The sequence below is a fragment of the Phyllobates terribilis genome, unplaced genomic scaffold (genome assembly GCF_046119375.1).
Source record: "Phyllobates terribilis strain yellow unplaced genomic scaffold, ASM4611937v1 Scaffold_5__5_contigs__length_657084704, whole genome shotgun sequence".
NCBI lineage: Eukaryota > Metazoa > Chordata > Amphibia > Anura > Dendrobatidae > Phyllobates > Phyllobates terribilis.
In genome coordinates this window covers 15,290,996-15,303,825 of record NW_027362765.1, presented here as the reverse complement: position 1 = coordinate 15,303,825, position 12,830 = coordinate 15,290,996, and the positions used below count along the sequence as shown (strand labels likewise).

At 41.4% G+C, this 12,830-nt stretch overlaps 1 protein-coding gene across 1 annotated transcript in view; it reads left to right on the top strand.

Annotated features, from left to right (window-relative positions):
* Positions 1–448: 448 nt before the first annotated feature.
* LOC141270595 (uncharacterized) overlaps positions 449–12,830 on the top strand; it is a 53,358-nt gene continuing 40,976 nt past the window's right edge. Inside the window, exons 1-7 of the mRNA XM_073680676.1 lie at positions 449–740; positions 5,025–5,174; positions 5,304–5,480; positions 5,563–5,686; positions 5,770–5,867; positions 6,063–6,153; positions 11,747–12,662. Coding sequence (XP_073536777.1) covers positions 717–740; positions 5,025–5,174; positions 5,304–5,480; positions 5,563–5,686; positions 5,770–5,867; positions 6,063–6,153; positions 11,747–12,662 — 1,580 coding nt within the window. The 5' untranslated portion in view covers positions 449–716. The remainder of the gene's footprint in view (positions 741–5,024; positions 5,175–5,303; positions 5,481–5,562; positions 5,687–5,769; positions 5,868–6,062; positions 6,154–11,746; positions 12,663–12,830) is intronic.

The window sequence follows — 12,830 nt, the reverse complement described above, 5'->3', positions numbered from 1 at the left end:
ATCATCAGTATAGAAGGTATGGAATAAATAATACTGATCGTAAATAACGTGTCAGTAAGGCTTGGCCACGTGTGGAAACATAAGACCAAGTGGTCTGTAAGGAATATAGGAGGCACGATGTCCTTCAAGTATTAGTAGGTCACAACTATTTGCTCATATAAATAAAGTGCAATGTGGAAGCTAAAGTACAATGCAGGGAGTAGTAAATGTAAACAGTCAGAATCTAATATAACAAGTATAGTTAGAAAAAATAACCATCATAAAGTCCAGTTCAGTAATTCATAGAGCCAAATCTATCAAATGAATAAACACAACACCAAATAATGAAGTATAATAAACATAAATGAGGGAGAATCAGAGCATATAGAACCTGAGTGACGATAGCAGGGACCCCAATGTGCGTTTTGCAATAGCTTCTTTCAGGGGGATTATATGACTGTAAAGGCCCCCATACTGAGTAGGGGTCCTCTTTTGTGTAGCAGACTGTGGTGGCCATAATACTGTGTGATGGGCAGTGGGGGCCACTGTACTGTGTAGGAGCTCTAATTCTGAGCTACATGTGTACAGAGGAGAACAAATTCCTGGTGATGAGTCAGAGATAAGTAAGTGAGAAATACAGACCTTTGCTCTATCTGGTTGCAGACTTGAATTGATATAGTGCTGTGTGCCAGGAGGGAGACCTCAGATAGTACGTTCTGAAGGAAAGCAAAGATATAATGGCAGTGGGAATCCGGATTCAGGTAGGAAGCATAGCGGAGGCAAAGAGCAGGGTAAGGTACTTAGCTCAGGCCAGGAGGCCTACTTAAACGGACAGAACTTTGCCAAGGGGGAGCAGGAGGCCTAATTAATGGGATAAAAGTTCACTAAGATGAGCAGCAAGATGAGGTCCTTAGCTCAGGCCAGGAGGCCTACTTAAACTGTACAGAACTTAGCACTGGGGAGAGCAGAAGGCCTAATTAAAGGGGATTAAGTTAAGAAAGGATTCCTTATCTAAGACAAATAGAATTTAAGAAAACAATTGTTTATACTAGACAGGAAGCTACAGTGTCACCAAACTGGGACATGAGTTCTCCTATGGAGAGCTGAAGATGCAGTGCCTCAGCAAGGAGTGTGTGGCCAGGGGCGGGCTGTGCCAGGTGGCAGAGGGGCAAATGCCCCCCAGGCCAGTCCTCCAGCAGCCGTTTTGGGCTGCCCAGGCGTCAGCCATTGCCTCAATATACTGCCGCTGCCACTCTCCTCTGCATGCACCCTCACATCAGGGCGCACAGCCTGACGGGAGGGCGTGCCGCCTGACGGGAGGGTGCGCGCAGAGGAGAGTGGCCGCAGCACTAGTGAAAGGAGAATGGCCCGTGGGCCCACAAGTAAGTAGGGATCAGCCTTGGAATTGCAGAGGTGAGTATTTCTTTTTTTAATCTGGGGCCAGTATACTGTGAGGAGCACCATATGGGGCCATGTATACTGCGTACAGCACTATGCGGGGTCATGTATACTGTGTGCAGCATTATGCGGGGTCATATATATACTGTGTGCAGCACTATGCAGGGCCATGTATACTGCGTGCAGCACTATGTAGGGTCATGAATACTGTGTGCAGCACTATACGGGGTCATGTGTACTGGGTGCAGCACTTTGTGGGGTCATGTGTACTGGGTGCAGCACTTTGTGGGGTCATGTGTACTGGGTGCAGCACTTTGTGGGGTCATGTATACTGGGTGCAGCACTTTGTGGGGTCATGTATACTGCGTGCAGCACTATGCGGGGTCATGTATACTGTGTGCAGCACTATACGGGGTCATGTGTACTATGTGCAGCACGATGCGGGGTCATATATACTGTGTGCAGCACTATGCAGGGCCATGTATACTGCGTGCAGCACTATATGGGGTCATGTGTACTGTGTGCAGCACTATACGGGGTCATGTGTACTGGGTGCAGCACTTTGTGGGGTCATGTATACTGTGTGCAGCACTATGCGGGGTCATGTATACTGTGTGCAGCACTATGCGGGGTCATGTATACTGTGTGCAGCACTATGCGGGATCATGTATACTGTGTGCAGCACTATGCGGGGTCATGTATACTGCGTGCAGCACTATATGGGGTCATGTGTACTGTGTGCAGCACTATACGGGGTCATGTGTACTGGGTGCAGCACTTTGTGGGGTCATGTATACTGTGTGCAGCACTATGCGGGGTCATGTATACTGTGTGCAGCACTATGCGGGGTCATGTATACTGTGTGCAGCACTATGCGGGGTCATGTATACTGTGTGCAGCACTATGCGGGATCATGTATACTGTGTGCAGCACTATGCGGGGTCATGTATACTGTGTGGAGCACTACGCGGGGTCATGCATACTGTGTGCAGCACTACGCGGGGTCATGCATACTGTGTGAAGCACTACGCGGGGTCATGCATACTGTGTGCAGCACTATGCGGGGTCATGCATACTGTGTGCAGCACTACTCGGGGTCATGTATACTGTGTGCATCACTTTGCTGGGTCATGTATACTGTGTGCAGCACTATGCGGGGCCGTGTGTACTGTGTTCACCACTATGCAGGGCCGTGTATACAGTACGGAGCACTATGCGGGGCCGTGTATACAGTACGGAGCACTATGCGGGGCCATGTATACAGTATGGAGCACTATGCGGGGCTGTGTATACAGTACAGAGCACTATAAAAAAACAAATACTAACCCATGAATTAATGTCATAACATAATAATGTTATAATTGATGAATCACAAGACATTTTACGGACTCACTCCATTAGTTCAAAACGTCATAACTAATCATCACCAATAAGAAAAATGGCGTGTCAGGAACAGTAAAAAATATATATTTTATTGGACAAATAGTAAAAAGCACATAAAATACAAAGTAGCACAGATAATCAATAGCGAACACCATAAAAACACCACCAGGAGGCACACACAAAGCAAAAAAGGACCACTAATACATACTCTAAGTGTGAAGAAGGCACACTCCCGGAAGAAGGCATGTACGCCGAAACGCGCGTAGGGGCAGTGGCATCATCAGCTGGTGCACACATGTAAGTTGTTTTGGTACTGTATGTTTGGGAGATCCTCCATTATCTAGATGGCTGTATATATGATGGGTATTGTCTATGACATCATTATATGCAAGATGCACTTTAGGATATGTTATAGTCACTGACTACTTTACTCTGCTGATATTAGCCATTTCATATTTATTTATGATTTACATCCTGGTTACAGGTGGACCCCTTAGAGTATGCATTAGTGGTCCTTTTTTGCATTGTGTGTGCCTCCTGGTGGTGCTTTTTATGGTGTTCACTATTGATTATCTGTGCTACTTTGTATTTTATGTGCTTTTTACTATTTGGCCAATAAAATATATATTTTTTACTGTTCTTGACACTTCTTTTTTCTTATTGGTGATGAGTATGGAGCACTATGCCGGGCCGTGCATACAGTACGCAGCACTATGCGGGGCCCATTGTTCTGTACGGAGGACTTTGCGGGGCCCATTATTCTGTACGGAGCACTATGCGGGGCCCATTATTCTGTACGGAGCACTATGCGGTGTCCATTATATTGTATGGAGGACTATGCCTGGCCCATTATTCTGTATGGAGGACTGCGGAGCCCATTATACTGTATGGAGCACTGTGTGGGGCCCATTATACTGTATGGAACACTATGTGGGGCCATAATACTGTATGGAGACTATGTGGCTGAATAGCAGGATCACACTCTATGACTGAAAACGAGCAGGTGGGACAAAGTGTATATAATGTTATAAAATCATTTTACTACCACCAATTTTAATGAAAAAAGCTTGTTAGCGATGCTCAATGCATCACTAACAAAGCAATGGGGGCAGTGTAGATAGTAGATACGACATGACAGGTTCCCTTTAAAGCCAGGGATGTCAAACTCAAATACTCAGAGGCCAAAGTTCAAAGCTTGGACAAAGTCGCGGACCAATCTTGATATTTATTAAAAAAGTATCTACAATTGATGAAGGTTTTCTTTATCAAATATAACGATTAATTTAAAAATTATAGTTGAATACTATAATATGTTATGTAAAAGCAGTAAAAAGCATATGGCCCAATGGCCTAATTTAAATATGTAATTTAACAGAGGATAAAAATCCTTGAATGAAACAGATATGTATGATGCAAGCATTATATATATATATATATATATATATATATATATATATATATATATATATATATATATATATATATATATAAAATATATATATATATATATATATATATATATATATATATATATATATATATATATATATAAATTTACCTTTTGCAGTTAGGGGTTGGGGGGCCTAATTACTATCTACACCACTGTGTAGAGGATAATAGAGTATAATAAAGTTGTTATGGACGTGACTTAACTAACATTGTGCAGTGAGTAATACCATCTGGTCTGGGCCTGTCAAGTACATCGGCAGCATGCAGTCTGCAGAGTTGGGAGATATGACTCCAAAATGGCGAAACTGTGATTTTTTTTTTTTTTTCACATTAAACCATTTTTTTAAAACTTTTTTTAAACAACTCTCATCAGTACGATCATATAACATACAAGCCTCTGATTGCTCAGGTGATGCACTGTACTACTAAACTGCCTGTTAGTGTAATACTAACAGCCCCATACACATGAGATAAGTGATGGCTGAGCGGTCGTTTGCCAGACGACTATCTCTCCCGACTCCCCCATACACCTGCAGTATTGTTAATGCCGATTCCAGTGTTGGTAAATAAGATGAGAATTAGCGTTATGGAAGATGAGTCTATGAGAAATGTATTCACCTGCAGACTCTGAGGAAGAAACTGCTTGTTGTCTGTGGCCTAAAATATCTAGGTTTTATTAGTAGACATAAAGAAGAAAACTAAATACTGTAAAGTAAGAAATCTCCTCATATCTTTCCCTTATTATCTCCAGTAATTGTATTATTATTACACAGGATTTTTATGATGTCACATCTGCTCATCATCTTCTCATTCAGGTCTCTATAATATCGGATCCTCTCAGTAAGGATCTTCTATATAAGAGAATTTTCCTGATTTACCCATCGAAGATGGATATGGACAGAGACAAGATGGCGGAGAGGATATTACACCTCACCCTAGAGATCCTCTTCCAGCTTACTGGAGAGGTGAGAGATTCTGATGACGTCACATTACATCATTCTTATCTATGGGAATAACAGATGGACAGAACTGGAGAGGTGAGGACTCTGGAAATGTCTGTAGTGAGATTTATTAATGTGTCTCTCCATAACCAGGATTACACAGTAGTGAAGAAGACCTCTAGTGAGCGCTGTCAGGACCCTGTGTCTGAGGGATGGGGAAAACCCCTGAGCCCAATCACGGGGCCTCCACCTCACCCCTTTCTACATGAGGACATCAATGACCAGATCCTAGAACTCACCTACAAGATGGTTGAGCTGCTGACTGGAGAGGTGACACTGCTGGGAATGCTGGGACATTATACAGTAAAGCTATGAAGGGATCGGGAGATGACGGTATCAATATATGTGTCAGGTTCCTATAAGGTGTCATGATGTCGCCCTATATTTCTCCATGGAGGAGTGGGAGTATTTAGAAGGACACAAAGATCTATACAAGGACGTCATGATGGAGGTTCCCCAGCCCCTCACATCACCAGGTAATAAACAGGACTAAAGACACACTGCCTATGATTATCTGTATGTAAAGAATGAATTCAGTCCCTCTTTTTGTTTCCTCCAGATCTATCCAGTAAGAGGACAACACCAGAGAGATGTCACCATCCTCTTCTTCCACAGGACTGTAAACAAGAAGATCTCAATGTTCCTGATTATCATCAGGTAGGTGGATAGAAGGTGTCATGAAATCTCCCCTATGATGTCTAGACTCCTGTGATGGTCTTCTGCTCAGTCTTGTTTTATCCAGTATTATATGTTTTATACCTGTGTAATGAGAATGGTGGAGATGGCAGGATCAGAGCTGATCATAGATGTGACTTCTCCATCTGTCTGTGACTTATACAATATTTGTTTCAGGGTGAAGATCTGACCCATATTAATACTACAGAGACATATGTGAGGGGTGATGAGTGGTGTAAAGAGGAAATTCCTACAGATGACTGCCCAGGTGAGTAGTAATCACTAAATACAGAGTCACAGATTCTTCTCAGTCACCTCCTGTGGCTGCTTTATCCATGGTGTAGTCCGGCCGTATCACATTCGTGTGATCACCATTTTGCCTCTAGACCACAACATTCTCCTCCATCTAAAACTGTTCAAATGACATTGGGCATTGAAAGCCCTTTTCTATAAAACATACAACCTGGAGGACCCACCTACCCCCCCCCCGGGATTAGAAGATGTTGACCGTTACCTGCCCAGGTCTGTAAACTACAAAGCCAAGTTACAGCGTACGTAGAATTTGCTGACAAGTTAGAAAATCACTTGAAGAAAAATATTATGATGAGCCTGTAAGAGAAAGCGGAGGGTAATGATGCTGTTGGTTTCCTAGAACCCGGATACATTATTGGAAGAATATACTTTCTCTCCCTTCTGTGCTGCTGAATGTCCTCATATGGTCCCTACAAGACCAAGTCCAGTCTTTCTGACCAAACTTCACTTTTTTGATCGACAACATTAAATGTGCAGTGAGGGCCAAGTGTGAATTTCTGTACAATAACAACAGAGTTTCCCTTTATTCTGACTTTTCAATTTCTTTTAAAACCAGCAAACAGGATCGCAATAAACTACATAAAAAACCTTACATCAGTGCCATGATATATCTCTAAGCTGTGCGTGGCGGATGGCTGTAATATAGATTTATTCATGCCTACAGGAGATATTTTAGCATGGTTCCATGGTCTCATGGATTCACTCCACGTCATAAATTTAATTTTGTTTTCAATCCTAAGGAATTCAGATTACTGCTTAATCTCTCCTAAAATGGGAAAGCACTAATACTTTCTCTACTCTTTTCGTCAGGACTCATAATAGCTCCAATGGTCCACAATAAATGAGTGCAAGTCCGGTTTAATGTTGGAGTTCTCCCCTCATACATATGTTGTTGGGGATGTAACATGTTTTATTTTGTATGATTTGTAGTGTGATTTCCCTGCCTCACTTACCGTGGGTACGGAAAGTATTCAGACCCCTTTAAATTTTTCACTCTTTGTTTCATTGCAGCCATTTGGTAAATTCTAAAAAGTTAATTTTTTTTTCTCATTAAAGTACACTCTACACCTCATCTTGACTGAAAAAAATGTGATATTTCAGTTTTTCTTTTTTAATAAATTTGCAAAAATTTCTACGTTTCTGTTTTTTTTCTGTCAAGTTGGGGTGCACAACGTACTTTAACCCCTTAACCCCCGAGGGTGGTTTGCACGTTAATGACTGGGCCAATTTTTACAAATCTGACCACTGTCCCTTTATGAGGTAATAACTCTGGAACGCTTCAACGGATCCCGCTGATTCTGAGATTGTTTTTTCGTGGCATATTGTACTTCATGATAGTGGTAAAATTTCTTCGATATAACTTGCGTTTATTTGTGAAAAATTGGAAATTCTGCAAAAATTTTGAAAATTTTGCAATTTTCAAAATTTGAATTTTTATGCCCTTAAATCAGAGAGATATATCTCATAAAATAGTTAATAAATAAAATTTCCCACATGTCTACTTTACATCAGCACAATTTTGGAACCAACATTTTTTTTTATTAGGGAGATATAAGGGTTAAAAGTTGACCAGCGATTTCTCATTTTTACAACAAAATTTACAAAACCATTTTTTTAATGACCACATCACATTTGAAGTGACTTTGAGGGGCCTTTATAACAGATAATACCCAAAAGTGACACCATTCTAAAAACTGCACCCCTCAAGGTGCTCAAAACCACATTCAAGAAGTTTATTAACCCTTCAGGTGCTTCTCAGGAATTTTTGGAATAGGGAAGAAAAAAATGAACATTTAACTTTTTTCACAAAAGTGTTTAGACCCCAATTTTTTTATTTTAGTAGTGGTAACAGGAAAAAATGGACCCCAAAATTTGTTGTGCAATTTCCCCTGAGCATGCAGATACCCCATACGTGGGGAAAAACCACAGTTTGAGCGCCCGGCAGGGCTCAGAAGGGAAGGAGCGCCATTTGACTTTTTGAATGTAAAATTAGCTTGAATAATTAGCGGACGCCATGTTGCGTTTGGATAGCCCCTGATGTTTCTAAACAGTGAAAAGCCCCCACAAGTGACACCATTTTGGAAACTAGACCCCTCAGGGAACTTATCTCGATGTGTGGTGAGCACCTTGAACCCCCAGGTGCTTCACAGAAATTTATAACATGGAGCCGTGAAAATTAAATTTTCATATTTTTCCCACAAAAATGTTTTTCAGCCCCCAGTTTTGCATTTTCATAAGGGTAACAGGATAAATTGAACCATGCAACTTGTTGTGCAATCTCTCCTGAGTAAGCCGATACCCCATATGTGGGGAAAACCACTGTTTGGGCGCACGGCATGGTTCGGAAGGGAAGGAGCGCCATTTGACTGTTTGAATGTAAAATTTGCTTGAATAATTAGCGGACGCCATGTTGCGTTTGGAGAGCCCCTGATGTGCCTAAACAGTGGAAACCCCCCATAAGTGACACCATTTTGGAAACTAGACCCCTCAGGGAACTTATCTAGATGTGTGGTAAGCACCCTTAACCCCCAGGTACTTCACAGAAGTTTATAACATGGAGCCATGAAAATAAAAAAATCAAACTTTTTCCACAAAAATTATCTTTTAGCCCCAAATTTTTTTATTTTCACAAGGGTAAGAGGAGAAAATGGAACCTAAAAACTATTGTGCAATTTCTCCTGAGTACGCCAATACCCCATATGTGGGGAAAATACACTGTTTGGGTGCACGTCAGGGTTCAGAAGGGAAGGAGCACTGTGTGACTTTTTGAATGCAAAATTGGCTGGAATCAAGAGCAGACGCCATGTCGCATTTCGGGAGCCCCTGATGTGCCTAAATAGTGGAAACCCCCACAATTGACTCCATTTTGGAAACTAGACCCCTCAAAGATTTTATCAAGGGTTATAGTGTACATCTTGAACCCAGAGGTACGACAGAATTTGATAACATTAGATCAGCATATTGAATAAGTTGTCATTTGTCTTGAGCGCAAGTGCTCGCTACTTGAGTTTGCATCGGGTAGTCAAGTATGCACCATGTATCTCGGGTTAATGAGTGACAGGTTCGAAGCCCCACCATGCATGGCAGCCGATCCCAGCAACGTTTTTTTTGGCCGCGAAGCAAATGCGGCAGAGGCTCGAGCATGTCACTCGAACACCCGCGATACTCAGTGCATACCCGAGCACCCGATGCAAACTCAAGTAGCGAGCACTTGCGCTCAACACTGGTCGCCATATTGTCGTCATTTTTTTTTCTTTACTTTAAAAAAAATCCCAACCCAAACCCTAGCCCCAACCCTAACCCCAATCCTAACCCCAACCCTAACCCCAACCCTAACCCTAGCCCAAACCTAACCCTAGCCCAACCCTAAACCCAACCCTAATACACCCCTAGCCCAACCCTAACCCCAACCCTACCCTTACCCTAGCACAACCCTAACCCTAGCACAACCCTAACCCTAGCCCAACCCTAACCCTAGCCCAACCCTAATACAACCCTAACCGTAAAGTTTATTTTTTTACGCCGTTCCTCGTGTGGTGTTAGTGATTAGACGACTTTATTCTTCGGGTCGGTGCGATTACAGCGATGCCAGATTCATATTGGGTTTTTATGATTGACAGCTGTCACACACTAACAGACGCTTTTTTCTGCAAAGACCTTTGCATCGCCATATTTTGAGAGCTATAATTTTTCCATAGTTTGGCCGACAGAGTCATGTGATGGCTTGATTTTTGTGGGACAAGATGACGTTTTCAGTGGTACCATTTTTATTTACATTCGTCTTTTTGATCCATTTTTTGTTTGTCGGTATGATGGAAAAAGTATTGTTTTTTGCTTCGTTTTTTATTTTTATTTTTTTACCGTGTTCACTAAAGGGGTTAACTAGTGGGACAGTTTTATAGGTCAGGTCGTTCCGAACGCACCGATACAAAATATGTGTACTTTTATTGGTTTATTTTTATTTTTTGCATAATAAATAATAATAAATATTATGGGTACAATATATTTTTATTTGTTGGGGATTATTTTTTTCATTTTTCTTTTATATTTTTACTATAATTTTTTTTTTCACTTTCCTACCCTTTTTATTACTTTTTACACATTGTCCCACTATGGGACTTTCACTTTTTGCAGCCTAGTCGGCTGATTAGCATAGAGAGCAGCAGCTCCCTATGCAATGCAGCCTGTCAGCGCTGCACACAGTGGAGACATTACTTTGTTCATGCACTGCGCATGACCAAAGTAATTTCCTGCCTCCTGGTGACCTGGATGTTGTCATGATGACATGGGCCACGGTGTTACCTGCTGTTCTGTGGAGTGAGATAGGAAGAAGAATAGTCCGATAGCCGGGTCAGAACCAGGAGGGCAGAGAAAATACAAAATCAGAAGACACAAGAGTAGTCAGTAAATGGGCCAGGGTCACAACAGGAAACAAATACACAAGCCGGGAGATGAGCACAGAGGACTGAACCAGAGGAGAACGAGGCTGTATCTGGCAGCTTCCGGCAATATGCTTTCAGCTTTAGAAGGGTGTGGTGCTTTCCAACTGGCTGAAGTAAGGAGCAGATTACTCCAACTGGACAGCACACACACCCATACTGCCAGACTGGATGGTACTACTGGTCCCAGGCACCCTAATCTTAGTGGCTGAACAGAGCCTGCACCGCCCAGAGTTTCTGGTTCTGACATCTCTATCACCAGTGCCACCTGCAGAATGAATAAGGCAGCTACTGGTGACAGAAGCAGATGACGTAGGAGCAGATCCCAGAGAAAATGGGACACACCATCTTCAGAACCCCTAATATAACAAAATGGCAGAAAACCACAGCAGTAGAAATCCCCATAAAGTAACTCCATTTTGGAAATTATAACCCTCAGCGAATTAATCTATAGGAGTAGTGACTATTTTAACTGCACAGCCACTATTTTGACTGCACAGAAATTAGCACACAGTGGATGTTGGAGAGTGAAAAGTGGAAATATACTATTTTATTACCCAACACATAGTGCCCAGATTGTGCTCCAGGAGACACACACCATAAATTAAGTGGGTTCTTCTCACTATAGTAATGCCAAATACATGGATGCTAAATGTGGTTTGAACACACTGCAAGGCTCAGAAGCGAGGAGGAGATTTGACTTTGGGAGAGCGGATATTGCTGGATTGGTTTATGGAAGCCATGTTGCTTTTCAAGAGCCTTTGTGCCACTAATAATGTGGAAACCTCTGTTTTTCCATTGACAGATGATAAACCTGAGGGGGACTTGTTTTTTGTGAGAAAAGTAGAAGTTTTTATTGGCATTATTTTCACCTACATAACATTGTTTGGTGGCTTTTTATTCCATATTTGGGAGGCAGAATGAACAAACAGTTGAACACCACGCTCTACTGGTTCATCCTATGAGGTTTACTACTAGACTGTGAATTGTCATTGTCTTGGATTTTTACATAACTTACCATTTTTATGGACTGTAAAAGTAGAAATGTTAAAAAATATAAAATTCAAGGATATTTTATTCTAAAATAATAATTGTTTTTATTCTTGGCAGATGACTGTACCAGGAGATCAGAAGGACAGCTGACATCTTCAATTTTTAAATTCGATCTTGAGATCCCACAGGATACAATTGAAGTGAATGACATTACTCCAGATATACCATCATCCCTTTACAGCAAAAATCTGTTATGTGATAATTTGAAACAGGTTGTGTCTTCCGATTCATTACTGACTACTGAGGAAAATCAAAGTAAAAAAATAAGCATTAAAAAACTAACTGTTCCTAAAGAAAAGAAGCCATTTTCAAGTTCAGAATATGGAAATAGTTTTCCCCTCGAAAAGTCTTTTCTTCAACATGAAAAATTTCACACAGCAGAGAATAGATTTTCTTGTTCCAAGTGTGAGAAATGTTTTAACCGAAAAGTGAATTTTGATAGCCACCAGAGAATCCACACAGGGGTGAAGCCTTTTTCCTGTTCAGAATGTGGGAAATGTTTTAGCCATAAATCGAATCTTAATTGCCACCAGAGAACCCACACAGGGGAGAAGCCTTTTTCATGTTCAGAATGTGGGAAATGTTTTAACCATAAATCAGATTTGGTTAAGCACCAGAGAACCCACACAGGGGAGAAGCCTTTTTCATGTTCAGAATGTGGGAAATGTTTTAACCAGAAATCAAATTTGGTTAAGCATCAGAGAACCCACACTGGGGAGAAGCCTTTTTCATGTTCAGAATGTGGGAAATCTTTTAACGATAACTCAGATTTTGTTAAGCACCAAAGAACTCACTCAGGGGAGAAGCCTTTTTCCTGTTCAGAATGTGGAAAATGTTTTAACCAGAAATCATATTTTATTAAGCACCAGAAAACTCACACAGGGGAGAAGCCATTTTCATGTTCTCAATGTGGGAAATGTTTTGTGAATAAATCATCTTTTCTTACTCACCAGAGAAGTCACACAGGGGAGAAGCCTTTTTCATGATCAGAATGTTGGAAATTTTTGAACTTAAAATTGTATCTTCTTAAAGGGGTTGTCCACTACTAGGACAACCTTTTGTCATTCCTCATGTTTGGCCTCATTAAAATAAAAACACTCATTCTCGCTTTCTTTGCCAGCGCTGTTGCAGCGGTGTCGGG